The 21,079-nt window shown below is 46.6% G+C and overlaps 3 protein-coding genes across 8 annotated transcripts in view; 2 read left to right on the forward strand and 1 right to left on the reverse strand.

Annotated features, from left to right (window-relative positions):
* Positions 1 to 911, forward strand: part of LOC127751650 (tubulin beta-3 chain-like) — a 16,056-nt gene extending 15,145 nt beyond the window's left edge. Inside the window, exon 3 of the mRNA XM_052275507.1 lies at positions 3 to 911. Coding sequence (XP_052131467.1) covers positions 3 to 204 — 202 coding nt within the window. The 3' untranslated portion in view covers positions 205 to 911. The remainder of the gene's footprint in view (positions 1 to 2) is intronic.
* LOC113208462 (PIH1 domain-containing protein 1) lies at positions 843 to 10,685 on the reverse strand. The gene is made up of 7 exons (XM_026425469.2): positions 10,536 to 10,685; positions 10,182 to 10,257; positions 1,998 to 2,192; positions 1,769 to 1,915; positions 1,364 to 1,683; positions 1,121 to 1,267; positions 843 to 1,037 (listed from the first exon to the last, which is right to left on the reverse strand). Exons 1-7 carry the CDS (start codon positions 10,605 to 10,607, stop codon positions 999 to 1,001), a joined length of 996 nt encoding a protein of 331 aa, XP_026281254.1. The 5' UTR covers positions 10,608 to 10,685; the 3' UTR covers positions 843 to 998.
* An 80-nt stretch (positions 10,686 to 10,765) lies between these two features.
* The window catches only part of LOC113208459 (multidrug resistance-associated protein 1), a 16,641-nt gene continuing 6,327 nt past the window's right edge, over positions 10,766 to 21,079 (forward strand). For 3 of the 6 annotated variants that reach the window (XM_026425460.2, XM_026425463.2, XM_026425466.2), the window contains exons 1-20: positions 10,766 to 10,909; positions 11,932 to 12,108; positions 12,212 to 12,337; positions 12,434 to 12,571; positions 12,662 to 12,793; positions 12,871 to 13,064; positions 13,181 to 13,378; positions 13,494 to 13,668; positions 13,752 to 13,920; positions 13,995 to 14,128; positions 14,229 to 14,384; positions 16,094 to 16,240; positions 16,787 to 16,871; positions 16,992 to 17,185; positions 17,274 to 17,450; positions 17,568 to 17,735; positions 17,821 to 18,149; positions 18,234 to 18,363; positions 18,451 to 18,537; positions 18,625 to 18,757. In XM_026425460.2, coding sequence (XP_026281245.2) covers positions 10,865 to 10,909; positions 11,932 to 12,108; positions 12,212 to 12,337; positions 12,434 to 12,571; positions 12,662 to 12,793; positions 12,871 to 13,064; positions 13,181 to 13,378; positions 13,494 to 13,668; positions 13,752 to 13,920; positions 13,995 to 14,128; positions 14,229 to 14,384; positions 16,094 to 16,240; positions 16,787 to 16,871; positions 16,992 to 17,185; positions 17,274 to 17,450; positions 17,568 to 17,735; positions 17,821 to 18,149; positions 18,234 to 18,363; positions 18,451 to 18,537; positions 18,625 to 18,757 — 3,094 coding nt within the window. In that variant the 5' untranslated portion in view covers positions 10,766 to 10,864. Of the gene's footprint in view, positions 10,910 to 11,931; positions 12,109 to 12,211; positions 12,338 to 12,433; positions 12,572 to 12,661; positions 12,794 to 12,870; positions 13,065 to 13,180; positions 13,379 to 13,493; positions 13,669 to 13,751; positions 13,921 to 13,994; positions 14,129 to 14,228; positions 14,385 to 15,172; positions 15,320 to 16,093; positions 16,241 to 16,786; positions 16,872 to 16,991; positions 17,186 to 17,273; positions 17,451 to 17,567; positions 17,736 to 17,820; positions 18,150 to 18,233; positions 18,364 to 18,450; positions 18,538 to 18,624; positions 18,758 to 19,042; positions 19,264 to 20,167; positions 20,389 to 21,079 lie in introns of all 6 variants that reach the window. The other 3 variants (XM_026425464.2, XM_026425462.2, XM_052274732.1) reach the window with 3 other exon arrangements.

A 21,079-nucleotide genomic window follows, 5' to 3' on the forward strand; every position in this document is an offset into this window, starting at 1 on the left:
ATTTCGGAGCAGTTCAGCGCCATGTTCAGGAGGCGCGCTTTCTTACACTGGTACACAGGCGAGGGCATGGACAAGCTCGAGTTCACCGAAGCCGAGTCCAACTTGGCCGACCTCATCTCCGAGTACCAGCAGTACCAAGAGGCCTCGGCCGACGAAGAGGCCGACTTCGACGACCACGAGGAGACGGAAGTGGCGGCGGAGTAGCCCCGGGCGGGGAATGACAGCCACGGCACCCTGCCGAGCGGAGGGTGAAAGGCGATGAGTGAGAGTGCAGGACTGTCGACTGTCGTTAAAACAACGTGAAGAAGCGTGCCGAGAGAAAAGGAAATGCCTTGACTTTTGTTTCTGGCGGAAAGAGGATGAAACGACAGAATTAAAACAGTTGCAGACCCGGGGCAGATGTTTTCTTCTATTTGTTTATGGAGGGGAAAAAATACATATAAAGGAGAGGAGAGTCTGATTAAATGTTCAAAATGTAAGAGGTTCTCTTGGTGGTTGTTATCGAGAATGAGAATACTTTTATTTTAATTCAGACAATTAATTTATACCTAGGATATAATGTGTGATAAGCCAAAAAGTCGAATGCGTACTTCTATTAAATTTTAAATGAAGTGTTTACAAAAGGAAAGGGCGGTACAAATCACGTATCAAATACTTTGTTATCGAGTAAAATGACTGGTTTGGTTGTGTGTTTGTATGCCTTTTTTACATTTGTGTGAAAATGATCTTTTTTATACTGTTATATATGTAGAATTATATGTTCATCATATCGTTCAGTGTTGAAGCAACATTGAAATTCCCTAAGTCAAATAATTGAGGGTTACAAATGAATGAAACCAATGTACTGAAAAAGATCTTAATGACATTATGCATGACAAAGTGTGTCAATAAATTATGAAATTAATACATAAGTAAGGCACATCTTGAATATGACAATCACAGACAGTAGATTCTCAAATTGGAATGAATGGTAACAAACTTGAAACACTATAGTAATATCATATTCCTCGAGAAATCGGCATGTTAACAGTAAGTATCTGTGAAAACACAAAACAGTATTACACTCCAACTCTAGAAGCCAATAAACAGGCACAAAATAGCTTTTAGCTGAAGCGTTTACCTTAGACATGCTGTCAAATTTAGCAGTGGTGAAGTTTTGGATAATGGTGTCTGGCATAAATACATCCAAGAAGTACTTGGAAGATCGTCCTCCACTTATGGATACTCGGTCCTCGCCGACATCAAGGTTCACCTCTTTCACGGACATCTGTAAATCAGAATGGAGAGGGTCTCATTGTAAGCACTTGTGGTAGTTCGGTCTAGCTGTGTACAACAGGGTGCGACGCCGCACAAGAATACTGACCACACTTGGTAGGTGGCATTGCATGACAAATGACCTGGCTGGCCCTTGGGCCGGTACGCGCAGCAGCCGGAACTCGGGCTTCACCGCGTCGCTCGGGGGCGCCGGCGCGCTCCCGGGTTTGGTCGCGCTCTCGGCCACGGGTTTGGCCGGGCTCTTGGCCGCGGCTGCCGGTTTGGTCGCACTCGTCTCGGCAAAGCGCGTCGTCCCCAGCTCCTGGATGAGGGGCGCAGCGGGGCTCGAGTCCTCGCGCCGCTCCTTGACGCGCACCCGGTGGCCCGGAATGGACCCCATGGCTTTGCGGTTCTTCATGATGACGTAATCTGGAAACACACGGCACATCAGTCAGTATGTCAGTCAGGGGAGGCGGCAGACGTCACGAGGATGTCGCGGTCGCGGTGCTCTCACCGTCTTTCTCCATCTCGATGTGGAACTTGTCCTCGATGCCCTGCATTATCACGTCGATGATGAACATGCGGAAGATGTTGCTGCTCTCCACCTTGCCGAAGAAGTCCGTGTTGATGGCCACGTCGTACACGTCCGATGGCTGGCCCGCTGCAACAGGAAGGGGCGGTCGGTTAACACCTCGAACCACAGACAGCAGACGGGACAGCCTGTACATAGTTTTCCTACTCACACTTGTCGGGCTCCTGGCGCCCCTCGCCGATGCTCAGCGGCACCCGGTAGTCGCACGTCTCCCCGTTGGCGTTCCACATCTCCATGAGGCGCCGCTCCGAGATCTCCTCCGGGGCGGGGATGTCCTTGGTGTGGCAGAGGTTGATGAACACCTTGCCATGGTCCTCCGTGGAGCGGCGCAGCTTGATGCAGAGGCCTGCGGACACGAGTGAGACAAGGATGAAGGATGAAGTCAGAGCAGAGGGGGCTCGCCTGGGAGGTCGACAGCACAACACGCTCGGGACGAGGATGGGCCGCCGAGGAGGTCGGCAGCCCAACGTACTCCTGCCGCCGGCGAGGTCGGCCGCCCAACGTACTCCTGCCGCCAGGGAGATGGGCAGCCCAACTTACGCCGCAACCGAGGCAAATTAAAGGCAAATAACAGTCACGAGTGTAAAGCCGTGACTAGGCGCTTTCGGTAGGCCCACAGTGTTGCGTGGAGCGCTGGCTGGCGCCATGCTGGCGCTGGCCATGTGGTCCAGCCCTGCCGAGCAGCATCCACCGTCGACAGCACGTGCTGAGTGCGGGCGCCAATGAACCTCGCATCTCTGTGCGATCCGCGACTACTCGTCCAACAGAGCCAGGAGCAGCATCCCCGGGTCCTGCGGGGCCCACTCCGGGTGGGCCCTCCTCCCGCTCACCCGCCAAACCGGCCGGGCCGCCGGGGCGGGGCCGCGCGCAGCAGCTCCGGCTGGACCGTTACGCCCCACGCCCCGCCCGGCCCATGGCACCCGAGGACGACAATTTCATGGGACGCCCGTCGCACGGATTCCCAGAAACTCTCCGTGCCCGGAGCCCGGAGCCCGCCGCGCGGTGCCAGGTCCCAGGTCCCAGGTCCCAGGTCCCTCCTCCTCCCCGCGCTCAGCGTGGTCGCCAAGGCCCGCGCGAGAGAGAGGGCGGGGCCCACGGACACAGGCCATAGGATAGAGAGCGAGCCACCGCCGCGTTTCAATCAACAGCGAAAATCAGTCCAAATTCGACAAGCCCCACACAGTTTCGACTTTTGTAAGACCGGAAGGTCACACTCGGTGTGCCTCGGAAAAATGTGGGGACCAGGGGGAGGCGGGAGGCTTATCGCCGAGATACCAGAGGCAGTCTGCAGTGTGCACTGCGACCGCACAACAAACCTCCCAGTGCCGCCCGGCCGCCCCGCCTACAGGACAGAGATGGGGAGCAGATTCACAGAAACACCGCACTGGCGAGCGACGAGTCATACTCTATAAAGGTGCGATGATGCGATTCGCAAGGGCGAAAAGGATGCGAGATTAGATCAAAATCAGGTCGACGAGGACCGGATCTATCCACGTGTCTCAACTGTGGAGGGGTTGTTGAGCAGCTCGAGGGTCCGGGCGGCAGGTGGTGTGTGGCCTGGCCGGCCTATGTGGTGGTGAGCGGGCAGCCGCCTTGAGTGCCTCTGGTGCCGGGCATAGAGCCTGGCCGCGCCCTTGGCCTCACCTTGGGAGGAAAAGAGTAAAATGTCAAAGGCTGATCCGGCCGCCTCTGCCTCCGGCCGCTCCGCCGGTCCTCCGGCCGGCGGGTCCGGCATTACACAATCATACGGTAATGGCAGCACAACCGCGGGATTCCTGCGGGACGGCGGCGGCTGCTCGCGGGGGAGGCGGCGGGGGTGCGACAAGGACGGGTGATGGAGGCGCTCATTCATTCGCACCCATGTATCGTCCGTCTCACTCGCACTTGCAAAGAGCCGCGCAGCCGTACCGCGTCGTGAGCTAGCTAGGAGATTCTCTGCTCGAAATGAGTGAGAACAAGTATCCTCGATCAACGAGATAACGAAGAGCGTTAACACTACTTGGAGTCCCAGAGCAATTGCAAAGGTGGGCGTTTTCCAGCAAAGCATGTGTATATTGTGGCCACCTAGGACTCTGATCCGCTCTAGGTAACACATGAACAAGCTCTAGGTAACATGAACTAGTGTGATGTTTCTGGCCTCGCCCCGACCCAATCGAAGCGAGGATCGTTACTCAAAATGAACGATGGCCCATAAACTTCCATTCCATCAGAGCGTGGGGGTGGGAGATGGGTGCGTCAAAACGATACCGACCGTTACTTTGGGCGTCGATGTCGTCCTTTTGACATGGTTTCGAAAGGCGCGAGTTGCGTCAGGTGGATTATTAAAAAGACCTTGTATTCATACCTGCCGTGTGTGTGTGTGTGTGTGTCTGTGTCGTACGCAAAGCGCAACCTACAAAAAGGGTTGCTGATAAGATAATGACACCCGAGATGAAACCAGAAACCACTGTTTGAGCCGAGCCCTTGCAATAAGCACCGGTTGAGCACCGGCACACGCCCGCCTCCCCTCCATCCACCAGGGGCAGACCATCTCGCCCATTGGCACGGGCCTGATATAGCCGCGCCCAATCCAATCGAACTACTTGACTCTAGAGAAGCCCCCCTGTGACGAGGCACTCTCGGCCCAGGGCAGATAGTGACGGCGAATTATTGCGACAATTGTCGCAATCCTCCAGCGACAGAGCCGGTTCTATCTGGTTGATGAGATAAGAGTTTTCATTTTGATAAGATGAGCTTATCAAGCTGCTCTTCTACCGAACAAATATCATTACATTAAATAAAATATGCAGTGGCGACAACGTTAATGATCGACATGCATTGAGGTGTCCGAATTCTAAATTGGCACGACACTTTTGGTGGCTTTCCTGCTCAAATTGTGGATGGGAGGGTGTGCGGGTGAAAGCATGGTTATGCTCCTCCATTTCATATCCTCTATACTAATGACACGAAAGTGAATTTGGAATTCGGACTCAGATAGGCTCAGGAGTGTGCGCCGTGTGTTTGAGGGGGGAGGGGGGTAAGGTGTGTCTTTCTCGAGCTTTGGTTGGTATAAGGACACCCAACAAACACACACGGCCTCTTCCGCGTCGTCCGCGTTTAGACGAGCCTCTGGTCATGACCATTGCGCGGTACGGCACACACAAACACGCACGGCCGCGCGGCTGATCTCACGGGCCGAGTATTTTAATAGAGCCGCTGGTTGGCTTTAGCTCGATTTAATCGAAATTTCCATGCGATGCTGCCGACGACGAGGCTTTACTGCTGCATGGCGGAGCCGAGGATAGTTAGATTGCGCGCGAGAGGGCGTGGCGTGGCGTGGCGTGGCGTGGCGTGGCGTGGCGTGGCGTGGCGTGGCGTGGCGGGACGATGCGGGGCGCCCATCATCAGGCCGCAGGCCGTAGGCACCAGCGGCCGTTCGCGTTCGCATGCTTGTGACAAATTACCCCACGCAGGCGGGCGGACAGGGCAGAGGATGAGCAGCGTCAGGGACCGTCATGGGCAGGGCGGAGAGGAGGCTCCGGCGAAGGCCGCGGCCGGAGCGGCACAAGGCTGAGCAGCTATACGGACGGAGCCTGTAGCGGGGAGCCTCCGGAGCCGGCCGGCCCGAGGCGTGCTCTGCTCTGGGCTGGACGCTCGTCCAGGAGGAGGGGTCCGCAATGCCATAAACGCGTTTCGTTCGCTTTTCCGCGGCAGTATTTCTTAAACGGTGCGAGCGAATCGTAACAAACTTTGGGCTTGTTGGAAAGCGCAGACGCGGAGCTGGAATGGCGTCACCTTATGAAACAGTGTGATTAGACTGGTCCTTGTGTCTCAAAATGAGTGTGTTGCACAGTGCAGCAATTTTGTAAATGGGCCCTGCGGGTAGAATGACATGGTGGTTGATAAAGGGACGCCAGCTTCATTGAGGATTGTTGATAAAGAGACTGGGCACCGTAATTCCCGACAGTTCTGTGGTCCAGCTTCGCAGAATCGTCCCACGAGCAGCCAATCCATTAAATTCTTTGCTCAGGTGAGCGTGATAGAACTGGCAACCAGGTCCCAGCAAGTTGTTATTTTTTCCCACAAAAAGTTAAACATTTTATTGTCACTATCATGGCGAAGTTATCGTGTTTATATTGCCACTTCCATCGAGTAGCAACATACTGAGTTACATCACCACCCGGGCGGGCCCGAGGGCGGGTCACGTGGTCTGACTGCGAGCGGCAACGCCGCATAGAGAGCCTCGGAGCAAGTCCTGGCGCGGCGGGACGGCCAACCAACGGCCAACAACTAGTTTTAACAATTAGAGTATTTTCTTATTATTTTGAGGTCCTTTACCATTTTGTACATACGACAGTGGGCTGTGCGTGCTTGTAGGGGCCGAGGCAGCACTGCAGGTGCTGCAGGAAACACATGTAACGAGCGTCGGTCATCGACCCCCCCCCCCCCCTTTTTCCCTTCCCTTGCGTCGGACACGCTTGCCTTCGCAGGCCGACCGGACCGACGGACGGACAGGGCAGGCCGGGCCCTTTCCCAATCGAAAAGCCGGCAAAACAGGTGTTTTGTGTGATTGAGATTTTTTTATTTCTGAACTTTTTACACACCTTGTAGGTGGGAGAAAACGCCTCGAGTGGCTGCTTGGGGGATCGCACCCAGGTACTTGTTTTCGATAGGGCGGGCACGGCCTGAAATTTTAGCCCGCCCAAAACTGTTTTAGATGGGGTCGGGCTAAAATTTTCGACCATATACCCCCTCTATCGAAAACACTTGGGCACTAGAGGCCCAGGCAGAGGAACGTAAGCACTCAGATCCCCGTCGTAAGCCTTGCCCCCTCTCCCGCCATTGCGCGCCACCGCAGAGATGCACAAGGCTGCACTGAACCGTTACACAATTACCCCCGCCAAGTCCTGCCACAGCCCGGCCCTTGGCCTTGTACCGCGCGTCACCGCCCGTGCGCCCAGCCGGCCGCGTACTCGTGCAAATGTCTCCTTGCCGCTCGCGGGCCGCGGAGCCGCGGGGCCGGCCACTGCTCCGCCGCAGCTCATCAGCGCATATCGATCAGCTCAGCGGGGGGACTCGCCTCGCAGCGCGGCGAAAGGCTTTGTGGGTCAACCGGCGGGCTGGCCGATATAGTAGAGGGGACATGCCTGAGAGACGAGGCATCGATAAAGTCGCGAGATTAAGACCCGCGCGCATCAGCGAGCGTGCGGGGGAAGGACCCGTAATGGCCAAGTGCGGAGCACAGTGGCGAACTGGGCTCTCGGTATCAGAAGGCTTTGTGACCGAAACTGACCGATTGAGACGGCGAACGTATTAAAGAAACTCATAAGAGTGGCACCGGTTTTGAGATATGTACAAATTGAACCCAATGACTGACTATTTGCATAGGTTGTTTCGCTCAAAACCTATTCCAGGTCAATCCAACTTCAAATAATATTGCGCAATTTCGCCAAATTATGTCGACCTTTGAGGTCGGAGCAGAAACATGAAGGTATTTCACAGCTGACTATTTCAGTCCTGAAAATTCTCTCTACGTGAGCCGGAACCCCGATAATCGGCGGTCGCGTTGGGGCGGACAAGGCGGCCGGAGCCCCGTGCGGGTAGGCCACCCGTCACCCCACAGCGCATGCGTGCCCCGCGGGTCAGCCTATCCCGCAGCCGGCAGGGGCGCCGGGCCAGGCGGAGAGGCGGAGAGAAGAGGGTGAGGAGAGAACGAGAGGTGGAGGAGAAGTGGAGGAGAGTTGGAGGAGGTGTGGAGGAGAGGGACGAGTGGGAGAACAAATAAGGGGAAAGGGAGGGGAAGAGGGTGCTGCACAAAAGGAGTAAGAGAGGAAAAGATGAACGTCGCAGGTCGACGACGGACAGGATTAGGGGTTTTCCGTTCTCCAACAGTCGAGTTCCTCGGAGGGCCTCCTCCGCCGCACGCTCGGTGTAAGTACACCTACCCTGGCTCGAGGCCTCGTATTTCTTTTAAAGCCCCCCTAGCTCATCATCACCCGTACAAAAACCGCGGCGGATATGGCAGCCGGGTCACGCTCCGATTATCGGTGACGCGGGGACAGGTCGCCGCTGTCACGGGCCACCTGTCCCCGGGGCTGTCAGCAGCGTGGCGACGCTCAGCGCAGCTCAGCGCAGCTCAGCGCAGCTCCACGCGCACGCGGTGCGTGGCGGACCGCGGCGGACCGCGTCGTCCACAATAGGTTAATTGGACGAGCCAAGGATTTATTTTTGTTCGGTGCGCGCGGCCGGCCGAGCCACGGCAGAGCGGCGGCGGCGATGTGAAGGATGGACAGGCGGCAGCGCGGCGGCCGGGCCACAGGTACATCTGCCCGACCAGGCCCGACCCGCTCTAGCCCCCCTCCTCCTCCTACTTGGGCCCTGACCTTGCATGACGTCATCGCGCCTCCAATAACGAGTTCCAGGGACGCGGCCGGCGTCTCCTCCGCCGTCTCCGTCCTCGCCGCGCAGCCTCCTTCCCGCGGCGGGCCGCGGGCTGCCTCGACCAGGCGCGGCGCCAACGAGGCCGAAAGGGCCGAAATCTCACGGACACGCAGCGTGTTGACAACGCGCAAGGGGGGAGGGTGCCTCGCGAGCCGAAGCCCCACACGAGCGCGCGCGTCAACCTGAGGAGCCATAGGCGGCCGTAGGCGCCACCGCGACCGCGCGCGGGGGCTGCAGCGAGCAGGGAGGGTGGCCGACAGCGCCGTGTGTCAGGAGGGCTACGACACAACAGTGTTGTGGGTTTGCATACTCTAGGGCCATGGCCCCTTACGGGCACGGGTGGAGTGGGAGTGAGTGGGCAAACTCACATCACTGTCGAGTCGGGGCCCCGACACACGTTATACACCCGGTAGCTGACTAACACAGCTCACTTCTGTAGTTATGTTGTACAGCACGCACGAGTGCGGGCGGGCTTGCCTATCGCCCCTGTCCACGGCGCCTTACGGGCCGAGCGGGTAGGCACCCCGCCCGCACTCGTGCGAGCGGTACAGCATAACTATATAAGTGAGCGGGGTTAATCAGCCACCTGGTATACTGATCTGATACGTGCTATGCTAAGCTTACAGCCCCTGGAGGACAAAGAGTGCAAATGTCGCACACTTCTAAAAATGCACAGAAGGTGTGAAATTCCGTCGGAATTTCATACATTCCCTGGGAATCATGTCGCACACCTACAAGCGTGCGACATTCACACCCTTATGGGTTTGCTGCGCGGCGGGCTGCGAGGGAGACGGCCGACTAGGGTGGGGGTGGGGGTGGGGTATCCCCGCGCAGGTGCCGGGGGCCTCTCGCTCGCACTGCCCAGCCCAGAGCCCGCGCGGAGTCCCTTGACAAGGCCATCGCGGAGGGCTGACCGCAGGTGACCCCCTGACCACCTGCCCTGCCGGCGTTGCACAATCGGTGACAACAGCCTCATCCGCCTCGCACGGCAGCGCTGTAATCTGTCAAGTCAGCCCGGAAGGAAAGGGAGGGGGAGAGTCCAGTCGAGGGTGCTAGAAGCTTCTGGGTGCAGCGGTGGGTGACGTAGCCAAAGAGCGAAAGCCCCCCACGATACAATGACAGTTGTACCAAAACAGAAAGTAATTGTAGTTTCCGCGCAGAAATCCCTCCTGTTGGGGACCTTGGCTACTAAACGGCCCACCCCACCTTTTTTGTCCTCTTCCTCCTCCCGTATGTTGTCCTTCAATATTACCCAGCCCTTGATGGAAATCCTCAATGAATAATTTGCGTACTTCACCCCCCCCCCTTTTCCCCGCCGCGAGTCCGCCCGAGGTCCGAGGATCCGGAGTTGTAGGGAAGGGGGGTCAGGGGTGAGCTAGCCGGGCTCCTGCCTGGCTCGCCGGGCCGGGCGCCGGGCTCCCACCGCACCGCTCGGGAGGGCGCAGCAGCGCCATCACGCGCCTCGCAGTCCGCCCGTCCGTCCGTACCGTCCGTACGCCGGCAGCGGCAGGCCTACAGGAGGCCCTGCCCGACAGCCGACAGTTCAGTTAGGCCCCAGCGCGACGCACGCGCCGCGACGCCCGGCGCCCCTTTCGAGGGCTTTGCGCTGCTGCTTTGCGTTCATAAACGCGGAACAGAGCCCAGGGCGGCCAGTGCACCTGGGAGTGCGGGACGTTGTGCAGAGTGATTGTGAGTGTGACCGTGTGTGGATGTGCCGTCTTCGCATTTTGGATTAAGTCGGAGCCATAAAGCAGGAGTTGTACGCTGATGTCAGGTGGTAATATAGAGAATAGCTCAGACGGACTTATTGGCAACAAATTATGTCGCTGCCAAGTTTACGTAGAGGAACAAGAATGACAACTGTTCTTAGTACTAAAAAAAGAGGCCAGTTGGTTCTGAAGGAATGTTAACTTACCAGGAATAGGATGAACGATTTTGCTTTGGGGTCCAGGATCCTTCGGAAAGAGTGAATCCAGCTCTGCATTTGAGTCCTGTAATAGCAGTAGAAATGTTTAATACTTGTTCCAATTCAGCATAAGTCTTGAATTAACTTTAAGGAGCAATAAGTTCTAATAAAATACAAGTAACTAAAAAAGAAATATGCAGAAGGATATAACTGGAGCTTTCCAATAATGATAATTTAATTAAGTTGGCTGGACATTGTTATTTACAAGAATAGCAAAGAATTATATTTCTTATGCAAAAGGGCACGGCCCATCTTAGAGAAAATTAGTCTAAGATAACGTGGAAAATCTGAAACTGAATTTACCGTTATTAATAGGTTATTTTCCATAATGGTCGGATCTACGTCGAGTAACGCAGTGTTCTTTCGCGACACCATTGCGAGAACGACGTTCAGGCAATTAAAAAGAAAAAATACTGGAACGACAACGGTTTAGCAAGTGATGACTTTTCAGGAATATAGAAGTTGACGCCGAAATCGCATTCAAACGACACCGTTCCGCTCCTTTCTGCCTTTCTGCTCGTGGGGCTCTTGGTGTCACAACAACAAACTTCCAACCTCGCAGCAGTGTTTTGTTTCCCGGCTACTTCAGTGTCATTCCACCTGCAGAGAGCAGCATCGTCGCAGTGCGGAAGATGGCGTACGAGGGCATGGATGCCTTTTGCGGCTCCCCGTTCTGGGTAAGAAATTTCGTGTATTTGCGTAACTTACCCATTTGGTGGACTGTAATGTTCGTATTTCGACTTAAGAATCATCTATGAGTTTCATTCCAGTCTCATTTTTCTGTAATATGCCCTATACTGCGCGCATTTTAGTGTTTAAATTGGTGTGCACTCGACGTGAAACTGCTTTCTGGTCCGAATTGGCTACTACATGAAATGTGCGTTATTTGTTGCACTACTGAAGGTCATAACTTGAAATGTCCTTAAATCGATATTGTAGGATACTAAGTTCTTTTAATTGGAATGTTATTGTTTGCCTCTTTTTGTTAACTTTTGTAATCGTCATTGAATCAAGACCTAGATCAAGACAGTAGTCTTCACCCTGTTCTCATCTAGTAACACATCACCATTAATTAAGATCAGTGTTTGATCTGATCCCCTACCATGATTTTACATTTATAGTAGCAATGCAATCCAATGCACATCCATGCGCTTCAGTGTGCTTCAATGCGCCTGGAAATATGCACTAGATGTGACACATCTAGCAGCAATACCAGTACATTTAATGTGTGCGTTATGCAACATTAAATCCATTTGTCACATGTAGTGCCGATTTGTACCTGTATTGAAGTCCATCCAATGTTTTGGCGCTACTGGGAATGTCGGCTTTTTTATTTTTCCTATGACATCCCCCAACTTCTTTTTAATGATTCTTTGGTTTTGCCCAATATTTTTAACACTAATGCTGGATTTAGTCTCGTGAGGCGAGGCCCGTAGTTCTGTCCTCACCTCAGCTGAAGCACGGGCCTCACAGATTTCGAGGGCTCTGATTGGCTTGCCAAGCTTGGATAGCCAATCACAGTCTTCAAAATCTTTGAAGCCCGTGTCTCAGCTGAGGTGAGGACAGAATTACGGGCCTCGCCTCACGAGACTAAATCCAGCATTACTCTTATTATATATTTTGAGATTCTGTAAACAGTATATTGGTTCATCAAATCATATTTAGTAATATCCTGTCAATTCAATTTGTCTGCTTTCAGAATTCGTCCAGGACGTGGGAAACAGATGATCCTGATTTCACAATATGTTTTGAGAAGACAGCGTTAGTTTGGGCACCCTGTGTTTTTCTTTGGTGTTTTGCTCCCTTAGAGGCCTATTATATTGCTAAGAGCAGGAATAGAGATATACCATGGAATTGGCTAAATATTTCCAAATTGGTAAGCTTATTGTGTTTATAAATGATCAAAATACTGACTATTAATTTTCGTTATAAATTTTATGTTACATCAAATTGTTCTATCTTATTTTCTCATGTTACAGATATTCACTGGACTTTTGGTTGCTCTCTCAGTAGCAGACATGGGGAATGCTGCGTATCGTAACGGAGATGGTCTACAGGTTTATTCTGTGGACTACTACACTCCCCTTATAAAGATAGCTACTTTTGTAAGTTGTGATCAGGCATCTATCTGTGCTCTCAAGGCATCTAACACTGTATTGGATATATTTTCACTTTTTTTTTTGGTTTCCTTTCCAATGTAGTTCCTAGCCGGTGTGCTTCTAGCTTACAATCGCAAGCATGGTATTTGTAGTTCAGGTCTCCTCACTCTGTTTTGGCTGTTTCTCTTCCTTTTTGGTATTCCTCAATACCGAACTGAACTGAGGGAGGAATTAGAATTGGTGAGTTCTGTACTGTGTCTTGGTCTATTTGATATTACGTTTATAATACTATCTACTAATATTTGCTGTGTGTTATGTTTGGTGTTTCAGCGTGATGCTTCTGAACAAAAGCAGTTTCCTTTCATTAGCTCTATGATCTATTTGCCATTGGTACTTGGAATACTTGTATTGAACTGTTTCGCGGATGCTGAACCAAGACACTTGCAGTACCGCAAGACAGAGGTAATGGTCTCTTTTCATCTAGACTGAAGAGGATATTGTTAATTCTTAGTACTAATCAATTCCCTCCTGTTTTTCAGAATATGTGCCCAGAGTTAAATGCATCATTTTTCAGTAAGGTTTTCTTTCTCTGGTTTGATCCCTTTGCTTGGAAAGGGTTCCGCAACCCACTTGAAACAAAAGATCTATGGGCCATGAAACCTGAAGATGCTGCTGAAGAGGTTGTACCTCTATTTACAAAGTTTTGGGAAGAAACTGTTCAAAAAACAACTGGGTAAGCTAACTGTAAAGAGAAGTTCTTTACAAAAATGAGTACTAAACATTCCCTTGAGTGATTTTATTCTTTAATTTCTTGAAATGAATTTTGAAAATGGTGTAATATCTTTCCAGCACTCAACCGGGAGCTGCAAAGGCGTCATTTAGAAAGTCTTCAGGAAGCGTGGATCTGACAGGTGGCCCCAAAAAGCCACTTAAACAGGCATCTGTGTTACCAGCACTCTGCAAAGCATTTGGGCCAACATTTGTGTTTGGAGCTGTCCTAAAACTTATTGTTGATCTCTTAACATTTGTCAGTCCTCAGATCTTGAAGTATGTATTTTTGCTGACTTTATTCAATCTTTTCAAGTTACTGCAGGTTGACCCAATAGCAGTAGCAGTTTATATTGTTTATTTGTTACTCAGTGTTTTCACTTTTGTCTTTCAGATTACTCATTTCATTTGTTGCACATGATGAGCCCCTTTGGAAAGGTTTGCTGTATGCTATTGTACTGTTACTCACTGCCATGATTCAGACCTTGTTCCTTGCTCAATACTTTCATCGTATGTTTTTGGTTGGTATGCGAATTAGAACAGCTTTAGTAGCTGCTATTTATCGAAAGGTGAGGAGTCAATTAATCTTCAAGCTGCATATCCTTACCACCTGTTACTTTCAATTTCTGAAAAAAATGTGTTTGCTTTTTAGGCTTTACGAATGTCTAACAGTGCTCGGAAAGAGTCTACAGTTGGGGAAATTGTCAATCTAATGTCTGTTGATGCTCAGCGTTTTATTGATCTCACTGCATATCTGAATATGATCTGGTCTGCTCCATTGCAAATTGCTTTAGCCTTGTATTTCCTTTGGAATACTTTAGGTAAGTGTCAAATGTCATTTCTCTTGTTTCTAACTATCAAACAACATTCACTTATTGACTCATTTACTCTTTAGGACCATCGGTGTTGGCGGGTTTGGCTGTCATGATCATTCTTATCCCAGTAAATGGTGTTATTGCTAGCAAGGTGAAAAACTTGCAAATAACTCAGATGAAGTATAAAGATGAACGAGTGAAACTAATGAATGAGGTACATACTTATTGTAGTTGAAATTGCTTTTATTGCAGTTTTTTTATTGCTTTTATTGGAACAAATTAATTCTCTTTTTCTTGGTTTTTCTTCTCTTTAGATCCTCAGTGGTATGAAAGTTCTTAAACTGTATGCTTGGGAACCATCATTTGAGGATAAAATTCTGAAGATCCGTGATAAAGAAATTAAGGTTTTAAAACAAGCTGCCTATCTCAATGCTGGCACAGCCTTTATTTGGGCATGTGCTCCATTCCTGGTGAGTCTTTCAAGCTGTATAATGTTAATCAAGTTTGTTTTTGTATCCTGAATTTTGTAATTTTAATCCCTCTATCCATTTGTAACCATGTTGATCATTCACGATTTTCAGGAGCTGCATTTTAAGTATATTGACTGGTTTATGTTTGACTGTGTTTTCAGTACTCTCAAGCGTTTTAACCTCCATATTTTTTCTTATCTTTCTTAGTTGCATGAAAATTTGAATTTCTTAAAATTGTTGTTGTATTCTGAATTTTCCAGAGGCTGTTTCACATGAAATATCTTGGCAAAACAAGGATTGTAGATTTCATACTCAATGTTTCTGAGACTAGTATACCACCTACCAGTATATGTGAATAGCAGTAGCAGTGCAAGTCAACCTTGCTCACTTTTTACTTTAACTCTTTAGAGAAATTCCTTCTGAGTCATCATACTAGTTAGAAAAAAATATATTTAAAAGTCATTTTTGTTCCTCTTTTAGAAACAAAACTTCTAATGTTTCAAATACAACGGTAATTGAGCTATTTTTTAGACCCATATTTTTAAAAGCTAATAATGGTGAAATTATCAACTTTGTTTTGCCTGGTTATATTTTTTATTGCATTTGCTTTTGTAGTTTTTTCCGATTCATAGATGCAGATTGCAGAATCTTCTGTTTTTCATTTATTTTTATTTTCTTTAGATTTGCTGATGGACCATATCTCCTTTATTTGCCTCAGTAAACTGCTAATTTTTTGTTTCGTCCTAAGTATGTCCCAGCAATTTGGTTTCTAAATGTTCATGTATTAGGTCTCAATGCTTACCTTCACATGCTACGTAATGGTAGATGAAAGCCATGAACTCACGCCTGATAAGGTGTTTGTGTCCATCACTCTCTTTGAAATCATGCGAGTACCTTTAGGTCTGCTACCTCTCATTATAGTATTTACAGCCCAGGTGAGATTTAAAAACTGTTGGTGTGTCAGCAACCAATACTCAATGCTTTTACTCACCAGACTTCTCAAGCTGCATGTGGGAGATTTGCATTTGAATTCCTCATTTAGTCTCACTCAACATTACTGCATTAAAAAAATCCAAAGAAATCTTCTACCCATTGTTATTCTTACTTAAGATTTCTTTTGTTTCTATAACTTTCAAAAATCTCTATTATTAGAGCGAAACCCTTCTAAAGCGAGCTACAATATGTACTTTATGTTGCAATGGCCCCATACCCATAACCGGAGTTTTGGAAATTTTGTCTTGGTAAAGATCCCCCCCCCAAAAAAAAAAAATAAAAAATAAAAAAATTGATGAATTGAATACGAATACTTTGTCATTTTGCTGGGTGATGGTTCTCTTTTCTAGCAGTGCTGGTGGTTGCTGGTGGTTGCTGGTAATGGTGGTAAAATGGAATTAATACAAAATACCATGATGTGCGTACATTGTATGTGCATAGATATGATAGATGAAAAAAATAAACCTGTAGCTTTTTTTTATGTTATGAAAACAAGCTGTTGACATCGGAGTGCTGTAAGATATTCTAGTCGGCTAGGAAACTGCAGCCTGATATTCCTCAGCTTTTGGTGCGAAGGTCTGCATAGACACTGCCCTAGGACAGGGTGTCAGCCATGGTTATGCTCTGCTGTCTTGTGCCACCTTGTGCGAACTCTGCTATGGCTTGGTTTATGAATATGTTTATAAACCTCTCTTTATATCTGCTTTGTCATTTAGGTTTCTCTTGTGTCCTTCGCCACATTTGTCCTAGTCGATGAGAAGAACGTTTTGGACTCAGAAAAAGCATTTGTATCACTTTCACTTTTCAATATATTGCGGTTCCCACTATCAATGCTTCCTATGATGATATCAAATCTAGTTCAGGTAAGGTAGTTTTTGCAGATAATGTACTTCCCACTTAACTCAATATGAGATTTAAAAATTAAAACTGGTGACACTCAGTAACTGACCCTCCAGAAAATAGGATGTTGCATTCGTTGGGGTTTGATCACAATCAAAGTCTAGTAAAATTATAAAACTACCTTCTATTGTATTGGACCATTTACACAAGGGTAACTTTACTTTTATACATCCTTCAGTTCTAATGTAAATTGGTGACGGTAGCATGCACAAAAGTTCTTGAATTGCTTTTATGATGTTAATGGAAGTGGTTTTTAATACTCAGCTTGATCCATATTTTTCGCCTATTTCCTTATTTTTTTAAAGCAACAGACATGCCAAAGGGAAATGGTCTTGGTTGAGAGGGGAGGGAATTGATCTGAGGTGACGAGGATGATACACTCACGTTGCTTTTCTCATATTATTAACCTCGCAATTTGATCTTATTTCATTACTCAAATAGTACATATTATGTAGTTACTATATCTATCAATAATTTTTCTTTTAATAATCCTTCTTTGTGTGGATCAGGCGGCTGTGTCCATCAAGAGAATCAACAAATACATGAATTCTGAGGATTTGGATCCTTCTAATGTGTCTCATGATACTAAAGAAGGTAAGATAAAATTTTCTTTTCAGAGACTACCACTGTTTGTTGTCTTCTACTTTATTAGTTGTTAGAGCAACTCAATTTTAATATCTTTTAATATTCTCTATGTTTTGATATTTTCCATAGGTGCTCCTCTTAATATTGAAAGTGGCACTTTTGCTTGGGGCCCAGATGAACCCCCTACCCTAAAGAACATCAATTTCAAAGTAAACGAAGGGAGCCTTGTTGCAGTGGTTGGAAGTGTTGGTTCAGGGAAAAGCTCACTTTTATCTGCTCTTCTTGGAGAAATGGACAAAATTTCAGGTCAAGTCAATGCAAAGGTAGGGCAATTAATACGTTTTTTATAAAGTTCTGTTGTAGTAGTACATGTAGGATGTGGTCAATAAAGATTTTTTCTGGTTTTTGAAGGGATCTTTGGCATATGTTCCTCAACAAGCATGGATTCAAAATGCTACATTGAAAAACAACATCCTTTTTGGAAAATCTGCTGATAACAGTCGCTATGTCAAAGTTGTTGATGCTTGTGCTCTCAAGTCAGATTTTGACATGCTGCCTGGAGGTGATCAGACAGAAATTGGTGAGAAAGTAAGTAATTTCTCTCACAGACTTAACTTTTCTTTGAGTTTTTAAAGTCATATCTGTCAAGTTCCTTTTTTCTTTTCACAAATGCTGGGACTCAACACATTTTATATCTATCTTTAGGGTATCAACTTAAGTGGTGGGCAAAAACAACGTGTATCCTTGGCAAGAGCTGTGTACAATGATGCTGAAGTTTATCTGCTTGATGACCCTCTGAGTGCAGTTGACAGCCATGTTGGAAAGCATATATTTGATAATGTTATAGGACCTCAAGGACTTTTGAAGAAGAAGGTAATAATACTTTTATGACAAATGTGATTGTATTTGAGCCCTCTAAATCTTGTGTACTTCATAATGTCTACCTTTCTTTTCACAGACCAGAGTCTTAGTTACACATGGCATTACCTTTTTGCGAGAGGTTGACTTAATTGTTGTCTTAAAGGACGGTGAAGTTTCTGAAACTGGCACTTTCAAAGAACTTATGGAAAAGAAGGGAGCATTCGCAGAATTTTTACTGCACCATTTGCAGGAAGTATCTAATGAGGGTGATGCAGATGCAGAAGAAATGATTGCCCAGCTTGAAGGAACTCTTGGTGCAGAAGAACTCCAGAAAGAACTACACCGACGGAAGGCGAGAGTGTCCGAGAGCCAGAGTGATACCGGTTCTATTGCTGAGCGAACCTCTCTCACAGGATCTTTAAAGAGGTGTGATATTTGATGTGGGAACGTATCTATTAATTTGAACTGCAACTATAAAGAATCCCTCTTATTTTGCATTATTCTCAATAGGGGAGGATCAGGATCCAGTGAGGGCCTTCGTCGAAGACACAGTAGTGAGCAGAAAGAACCAACCCCACCCAAACAAGACCTTGCTAAAGGAGAAAAACTAATCGAAGCTGAGAAGGCAGAAACAGGAAGTGTAAGTGCATTTGTCATTCTTTGTAAGACAATTTTGTTAATTGCAAATTACACACTCAAACATGTGTTCACTAATTTTTCTAAACAGGTTAAATGGAGAGTGTATGCCCATTATTTGAGCAGCATTGGAGTTTTTTTGTCAGTTGCTACTATTGTTTTGAATATGATTTTCCAAGTGAGTACACAAATAAATTAACCTTGAAATGTTTGTATTATCTGAGATATTCCACTGTTTTTCACTTCGATTTTGACTTTATTTTAGGGATTTTCTATTGGCTCAAATGTTTGGTTGTCAAAGTGGTCTGCTCAGAATTACACCAATCTAAATGGGTCAGATTACACTAGTACTCGTGATATGTACTTAGGTGTTTATGGAGCTTTAGGGTTTGGCCAAGGTAAGAACCTTTTATGTCTTGTTTAATCTATGTGTTAATAAATATTTCTCAGTATTAGTGCTATTTTGCAGGAATAAGTCCATCTTTGTCATGTAAATTTTTTGTGGTTGGAACCAGACATGTATCAATCTATTTTTCTCTCTTTCAGGTTAATTATATATGCTCCATTTTTTTATCTTGTCCTTTATGTGAATAATAATTTTTGTTCCACAAGGTGCTGCAGAATAGTTAATTATCAAAATTCACAAATATTTGATTTGTTCTATTTTTCTGTAAAATTCACAGCGCTTCTTTTCATGGGTGCTACTATTACCTTTGCTCTGGGCAGTATTGGTTCATCTGTTCAACTTCACACTGGCATGTTTCACCATTTATTACAATGCCCCATGTCCTTTTTCGATGTGACTCCTGTTGGACGCACTTTAAACAGATTTTCGAAGGACATTGATACCATTGACAATGTGTTGCCCCAAATTTTACGAGGCTTTCTCATCCAGTTGTTTATGGTATAGTAACTAAATTGAGGAACAACAGTCTCTCTTTTTTTCGGGTTATATCTGTTATCCTGTTGCCATTGTGAAGGAAATGTATTTTAGAAATTTCAAACAGTACCTCAGCTGTTTGGAATTTCCAACATGCAGTAAGCTTTGTTTTTGTAATTTCTGCAGGTGTGTTCAGCCCTATTGCTAGAAGGTGTCTTAAGTGATTCTCAAGCTTTTCTGTGTGTGGGACTGTGTTTAACTGATTTCCCTGTCTCTTGCAGCATTTGTGGTTACGTTCAGTGTTGTGACTCTTGCTTTGGGCACACTCCGTGCTGCGTCTTCTCTTCATATTCAATTACTACAAAACATCCTTAAATGCTCTATGAGTTTCTTTGATACTACTCCTGTTGGTAGAATTATCAACAGATTTGGAAAAGATGTTGATGTCATTGATAATTCAATACCTGTTTCAATACGTGCTTGGATTAACTGTCTCTTCTCGGTAAATTGGAGTACTATTTGGAATTCAGTGTGCCAATTTTTTTCTATCAATTTTATTTTGCATGATTTTATTTATTTTTTTAACCTTTTCTTAAACGCATTAAAGCATGTTGTGGCACTTACGTAAATTACATTTGCTTTAGAGTATTTTTACTTACTATACCTACTTCAATATTTACCACTGTTAACTCTATACACTTTATCCAGCTTTTGTAGAGACAGACGAAGCCTCATGTGCATCATTGAGCAGTTCACCAGTTTCCCGTCTAATGCGGCTTTTGACATGTTTTGTCCTTTTGGTTTTTGTTTGGTTTTGTCCTTGTACTGCATTATTTTGGTTTTGTTTTGTTTTGTTTGAATGTTCCTTGAGTTTGTTTTCTCCTTATCAATTTATGGTTGTTTATTGGTGTATTGGAATGCTTTCCAGTTTTGACAGTGTTCCTAGCATCACTTGCAACATATGTTGGAACATTAAGTGCTGCTAAAATACTCCACTACCATATACTTTTCAATGTGATGCGTATCCCTTTATCATTCTTTGATGTTACTCCCGTTGGCCGAATTCTTAACCGTTTGACGAAAGATGTAGATACATTGGACAATGTTTTGCCTATGACCCTACGAGGCTGGACTAACTGTTTCTTTGCGGTACGTAATAATAATAATGGAGGTTGTGTACAATTGAACCAAGTCTGCTTAGGCTTTTACTTTTTATTTTATCAACCAATTAGATTTGCGACAGTAATATCCCCAGAAATATACACCTTCATAGCATCAGTAGTATGCTGCGCACCTTAAAAGTTTTCAGCACAAATTTGTTAGCAATTTGTAAACCAATTGTTGTTTTGAATCTCAACTATTGTACTTGGCTGTAAAGCATTAAGCAGACTTAACAAATTAAATCAAACCTATGCTTTCTTGTACACAGCATGTCAATAAATTGGTGGTTTACCAAAAATATCTATTTCTCAGAGCTAATAATATCAATACTATGTAACTTTGATTGCTTTTCTCCCTTTGTCAACTTTCGCAATTTTATCTATCACATTCCAGGTTGTGGGAGTATACAGTATTAAATGATATACTTATAGCAGCATGCTCCCTGTGCTTATCCTTTACTACTTGCCACTGATAAAATGTCATCTGATTAGCGTTTTAAGTTCTAATGCTTAAGTCAAGCTTTCCCAGCATATTACCAGTGAAACTATAGCAGTTCTTACACTACGAATGTCCAATCATTATACGGTATTTGGAATCAACCCATAGTCATTTATCTCTCTTGTTTCAAAAGGAATAGATATGAATGGATGGATAGTACTTTTTTTTTTTTTTTTTTTTT

Source organism: Frankliniella occidentalis, unplaced genomic scaffold (genome assembly GCF_000697945.3).
Source record: "Frankliniella occidentalis isolate FOCC.00 unplaced genomic scaffold, Focc_3.1 Scaffold8, whole genome shotgun sequence".
Taxonomy (NCBI): domain Eukaryota; kingdom Metazoa; phylum Arthropoda; class Insecta; order Thysanoptera; family Thripidae; genus Frankliniella; species Frankliniella occidentalis.